Source organism: Pan paniscus, chromosome 8 (assembly GCF_029289425.2).
Source record: "Pan paniscus chromosome 8, NHGRI_mPanPan1-v2.0_pri, whole genome shotgun sequence".
In the NCBI taxonomy this organism is placed as follows: domain Eukaryota; kingdom Metazoa; phylum Chordata; class Mammalia; order Primates; family Hominidae; genus Pan; species Pan paniscus.
The window spans coordinates 35388528-35394527 of NC_073257.2; the positions used below are offsets into that span (position 1 = coordinate 35388528).

The 6000-nt window shown below is 47.7% G+C and overlaps 1 protein-coding gene across 3 annotated transcripts in view; it reads right to left on the reverse strand.

The window, feature by feature from the left end:
- The window catches only part of PIP4K2A (phosphatidylinositol-5-phosphate 4-kinase type 2 alpha), a 179314-nt gene extending 173627 nt beyond the window's left edge, over window positions 1-5687 (reverse strand). Inside the window, exon 1 of one of the 3 annotated variants that reach the window (XM_034930099.4) lies at window positions 5291-5687. In XM_034930099.4, coding sequence (XP_034785990.1) covers window positions 5291-5434 — 144 coding nt within the window. In that variant the 5' untranslated portion in view covers window positions 5435-5687. The remainder of the gene's footprint in view (window positions 1-5290) is intronic. The other 2 variants (XM_055092480.2, XM_034930100.3) reach the window with 2 other exon arrangements.
- Window positions 5688-6000: the final 313 nt, after the last annotated feature.

The following is a 6000-nucleotide window of genomic DNA, read 5'->3' on the forward strand; positions in this document are numbered from 1 at the left end:
CAGCCTCCTGAGTAGTTCGGGCTACAGGTGTGTGCCGCCATACCCATCTATGTTTTTACATTTTTTGTAGAGACAGGGTCTTGCTATGCTGCCCAGGCTGGTCTCAAAATCTTGGCCTCAAGCAATCCTCCTGCCTCAGCCTCCCAATGCATGACCAGGATCACACGCATGAGCCACCTACCCAGCAGCAGAGCCTAATTTAGCAGACTTTTTTTTTTTTAAAAAGTCCCCGATTGATAAACACCTTAAATTTTGAGAAACAGGGATCTGGTTCTTTTAATATATCACCATCCAAACTGCATTTGAACTTTATTACTTTTAGGCATCATTTACTGAATCCTTATGATGTGCTAATTACAGTGCTAGGCCTTAAATACAGTATCTCATTTAACCCTCAACCCTGTGAAGTCATATCATTATCTCCATTTTAAGAATGTGAAAACTGAGGCTCAAGTGACTAAATCACCTGCTCAAAGAGCCCATCAGTTCCAAAGTTAGCATTTGAACCTCATCTGTCTAACCACAAACCTTTTTTTGCCAAATTGCACCAATTCCCTTCAATTCCAAAATTTGTATTTCGAAGGCTATGCTGGCAGAATTAATTACTCTGGTTGCCTGTATTTTCTAACCAACTTAAGGCAGATTTTGGTGGTTTATTATAATTCTTGCCGGCAAGCTTTCTAAAGGCACAGCAGATCAGGATACCCTGGAAATAGAAATCACTGACCTGACATGGGGCATCATTCTGAGCACTGAAGTTTAGTAACTGTAAGTACTAAGTAACACTAAGTACTAAGTATAAATACTTAGAGTTCACTCTAAAGTATCTGACAAATGGAGAGGAAAATGTATTCTGTTCTCTGGTTATAATCCCAAGTTTTAAGGAGTATAAAACGACTTCCCTAATAAACTTTCTGTATGTCTGCTTGGTGTGTTTCTTTCCTCTGAAGATTAAAAAGAACAAAAAAATAGTTTGAGGAGACTAGTTCTTGAATGAATGGTAGCTGGGTTCCACTCAATAATTTCATCTAATGTCTAATTTTAATTTTAATGTAATTGCATTATGTCCTATTCAGTCAAAGTCATTTCACAGTCACTCACATCACTTTAAAACTTAGTTTCCTTATCTTCTTTCAGTGCCCAAATAAAAACCCATGAACCAAAAAAAAAAAAAAAAAAAATTATGATGCATCCAATATGGTCTTTGTCTATTCCAAAAACCAGAGCTTGTGGAGAATATAATCAAAGCTACTGATGCTCCACCAAGGACGCCATGAATTCTCCAATCCACACACAACACAGCACACGGTGCTCATCAGGCTGGCCCTCACAGATTCCCACGGTAAAGACCCACGGATGTCCAGAACCATCCAGCTCTATTACTCGGACAGAGACCTGCCTGAAACTGCCTGGCAGGCCCTTTCCCCTCTCTGGGGACTGTTCTTTCCCCAACGCCAACAGGCAAGCGCTGCCATGTTTTTATAACTGCTTAGTCCAAGGGACGGCCACAAATGACCAAGGCCAGACCAATCCCAAGTGGAATCCTTCCACGGTATTTTTATAACTGAATTAGAGACAGGAAACCCTTTTGGGGGAGCAGAAATGACAAAATGTGAAATACAGGAACCGTTCATTCCCTGCTCTGTGGAGGAACCAGCCACCTATGAAGGAGAACTGAGCCAAAGGGTACAGAAAAGTCCCACGCACTCACACACCCACACACTCAAGCACCCAGCTCTTCACATGGTTCCATTACCAGCCTTTCCTTCTACTGTGATAGGCCCCCCAAACCCCTCAATACCTGACATTTTTGCCAAAGCTCATTTCAACTTCTACAGCTTTAAACCAAAAGCCTCTAACATCAATACTTAGCTACTTCTAAATGCTACATGTTTTAAACAAGTTTTATGTGCTTTAAGATTTTTCTATACAGATAATGTTTTCCTTTGGATATTTAAATAGGTTTTAAAATACTAATTTCTAAAAGGCTCACATTTCACTGTGGATAAAAATCTTTTAAGAGTATCTATTTAAAACAAGTCTTGGCTCATATCGTTCAACATCCTCCCCACACTATTAAAATATCATCTTAAGACGCTTACTGTTTGATCATTTTTAGTTTAATTCTAAATGTAACAAGACAAAACTGCCTTAAGTCTTTTCCTTTATGTATTCAGTTATATTCTCTGCTTAAAATACTTAAAAATTGGCACTGATCCATTCACTGATGGGTATTTTAAGTTACAAAGCAGTAACATATCAAATTAACCACACAATGGCAGGCTTACTCCCGACTATGACCATTGCCCAAATCAAGATTTTCATTACCACCTCAATGGACTTGAACATTTTCACCTTAATTGCAAGTTGTTATGTTTCAATCAAATCGACTTTGGCTTAATAGACTGCAATGCAGTTCAGCTACATTCAATATAACAAACCCTTAGTTCACAGTCTCTTAAAATCACCATAGATTTCCTTCCCCTGTAGTCAAGGTCTTGAAAATTCCCTGAATGTTGCTGCATTTGGAAGGTTATAATAGTAAGACAACTTTTATATAGTATTCTACAAATCCTAGTATAACACTGTGCACCTAGTAGACTGAAAAAACAGAATCTTGAGTTAGACTCGGAAATCATCCAAACAACCTCAGTTCACAGATGCAAACACTGATGCCAAAACCTGACCTTAACATGCCCAAGGTCAACAGTTAGAATTTAAGAAAAACTTAAAGCGCAGATTCAATGAGCGTTTTACCACAGTATGTGGAAGATGCTCGTATACAACACCATGCTTGTTTGTTCTTAAGACTGCTGACATATTTATTCTCACATTATACTATAAACTTTGGTGCACAGAAGGTCATATAAAACATTTATCTAATATCAGACATTGTCACCCAAAATGAAATCAAACCAGAAATACATGGCATCTAACGGTTTTAGATTTCATGTTTATATTACACCTCCATTCTTTTTTCAAAAATAATATAGTAAGGAAAATAGACATTTTGAAAAAAAAGGCTGTGAAACAGATCTTTCTTATGTCAACTCAGAGCCCTCAAAATAAAGACAGTTGGACAAAAATATTAGAGGTGTTTTAGCAATTCTTCCCACAGTAGCTGGCACTGTATGTGCCCAATATATATCTGTTGAATGAGTAACATGCTTACATTTATATGAAATGGAAACTTCACTCCTCTGGTTGTGGATACTTAGAACTGCCAACTTCTCTCGAGAGCAAAAGAAAATAACACCAAATGTACTATTTACAAGTCATACACTATGAAACACTTAAGTAGTTTCAAAAATATTTCCAATTAGCAAGAAACTCTAAAACAAAAGTAGCAATTCATAAATATAAGGTAGCAACGTAAGTGGTTACAGTAAAACATACACAATTACAAGATTTTTAAAGGCAAACTGGAATTCAGACGAGTTCCCAGAAAGCACACTCTTTTTCGGCAGCATATTGTTGACACTACCTTACTAAATTAAACCCCGAGACAGAAACACTCTCCTGACCAAAACACCAGAACTCCAAAGGAGATAAAAGCACCATAAATATGAGTAAGCACTACAGTATTCATCCTTTTTTTAAATTGTAAGTTTCTATTCTAGTAATAAGGGACCCAAAAACTACTAACATAAATAATAAAAGAGCTTAACAAAATTATACATAACTCTACATTGTAAACTTATTACTTAGGAAAAATTGCATTTCATTTTCCGTAATAAAACTTGAGAGAGGAGTTTTTGGTGCAGTAATGCATGCTCTTGTAACAACTTACATTCCCAAATAGCTAAAGAAGTTGCCAGGAAGTTAAAATGAACTTCAGTGAGTCAGTCATTAAGCTGGATAAAAATAATCATTTCTCAACTTTTCCAAAAACACTCACTCCATGCAAACACGATCGATCCTGATACTGTTTTGCCCTTCCCCCTGCTCAGCTTGGGGAAGAAAAATACAAAAACGATGCTTTTAGGCATTTTAAACAACTTCACTACATTGAGGGTGTGTGTGTGTGTGTGTGTGTGTGTGTGTGTGTGTGTGTGTGTTTTCCGAAAAACCAGCATGGTTTTCTGTCATTTCCATTACGCTGAAAAGGACATACAGACATCCATCGAAATCAAAAGCAGGGAAAGCGAACTTACACTTTTCCCCAGATGCTAAGTGACTGCAGTGGCTAAGGTCATGGTCAAAATTCACAGCTCGTATAAACTTTCCTGGCTGAGCCAACAGCTCCGATCATGTTTCCTGATCCTATCTAAGTGGATTAAAACTGCAGGAGTTTCTCGCTGTCAGATCAGCAGGAGGCTATTTCAGACCCTCGAACCGCAGTCCGCATAGCCCGCAGCGGCGCATCCTCCAACCCCCGACTGTGCGTGACGCTAACCTTTCCACGCGTTCTTCTCCAGCCTTTCCCACACCCCCCACAGCTGGTGCGGCCAACTCGGGACCCCCTCCGCCCGCGCCCGCCGGGACCCCCGCCTGCTGTCCCCGCCCCGGCCGCCCTTCCGCAGTCGGTGACTTCTGCCTGACTCCCCAAAGTGGGGGGAGGCGACGAAGGGAGGAAGACTCCCCGCCAAGGGCTCTCCAGCCCGCACAGCGGCAGGGCGATGCGGGAGAAGCGCAGGGATGCCGCCCGACGCCAGAGCCATATTTACATCGGCTGCTGCTTTGCCAAAAAGCCGACTTGTGCCCAGTAATATTGCCTTTAAAGGAAAAAGAAAGGACCTAAGCACTAAAGCTGCTGCCCCAAATCTGCTCGCGCTCCGGTATCCTCGCCCCAGTGCCCCAGTGGGAGGCTCGCACGCGCCCAGCCCGGGACAGGTACACCTGCCCGCAAGCGGAAGACGCGGGCGCCGCGCGGCCCCCACACCGGGCAGCGGTCGCCCGGCCCCGGCCCCCAGCAGCTCCCGCCGGGGCTGACAGCCGAGGCGCCGTGCCCCGCACAAACTTCCTACCTCCCAGGCTGCGGGGACCGACCTGCGGGCGGGCGGGCGGACCGGGGGCGGCACTGGCACCCACCGTGAGACTCACATGCACACGGGACCCCCGACCCGCACCGGGCCATAGATCTAAAGGGGACGCAAGTGGTGGTGCCTGGGCGGCCCGGAGGGCTGGGGGCACGCGCCGCGGGGCTGGGGGCTTCGAGGCGGGCGAGCAGCCGGAGGGCCAGGGCTGACTCCGGCTCCCCGCCCCGCAGCAGCTGCAGCCGGAGGAGGAGGGGAACGAGGAGGAAGAGGAGGAGGAGGAAGGGGACCGCGCGCCGCAGCTGAGCCCTTACCGAGTGGTTTACCCCCCACATGAGGACGCTGAGCAGCGGGTCGCTGGCCCGAAACAGCTTCACTTTCTGCGCTACGAAGTGCTTCTTCTTGGTCTTGGTCTTGCTCGCCAGGACGGAGGACCCTAGGTTGCCGGGGGTCGCCATGGCCGCCTCCTATGTCCCCTCCACCGCTGTGCTCCCGAGGCCGGGGACCCGCCCTCTCTACACCCCGACCCGGGGAGGCAGCCGCATCCCCCCGGCGGCGGCCCCGGCGCGCCGCGCTCCGCTCCGCCCGCCGCCGCCGGCGCGCTCGGCCCCGCTCGGCTCGCTCCGCCCGCTCGGCCCGGCAGACTGCGCTCGGCTCGCGCCCCGGCCCGTATCCTGCGCCCGCCGCGGATCCGCGCTCAGCCCGCGGCTGGACCCGGCGCGCGGCGAGCGGCTTCCGCGTTGGGCGCCGGCGTCATGACGCAGGGGGCGGGCGGGCAGGCGGGAGGCGGCTGCGGCGCCGCGGGCGGGGCACTGGGTGCGGGGCGCCGGGCGCGGCAGCTGGACCGTTAGGCTGCGGCTTCCCGCCCCGGCTCCGCTGCAGCCGGGCCGCCCCCTGTGCGCGGGCGACCTCCGGGCGTTCGCTCCCTGCCCGCGGAGGAGGCCGTGGGTTGCGAGCGGGAGCCTGGGGACCCCGGCCAGGCGTCCCCTGCCGCTCCCCGAGGAAGGAGAGGACAGAGTGGGCA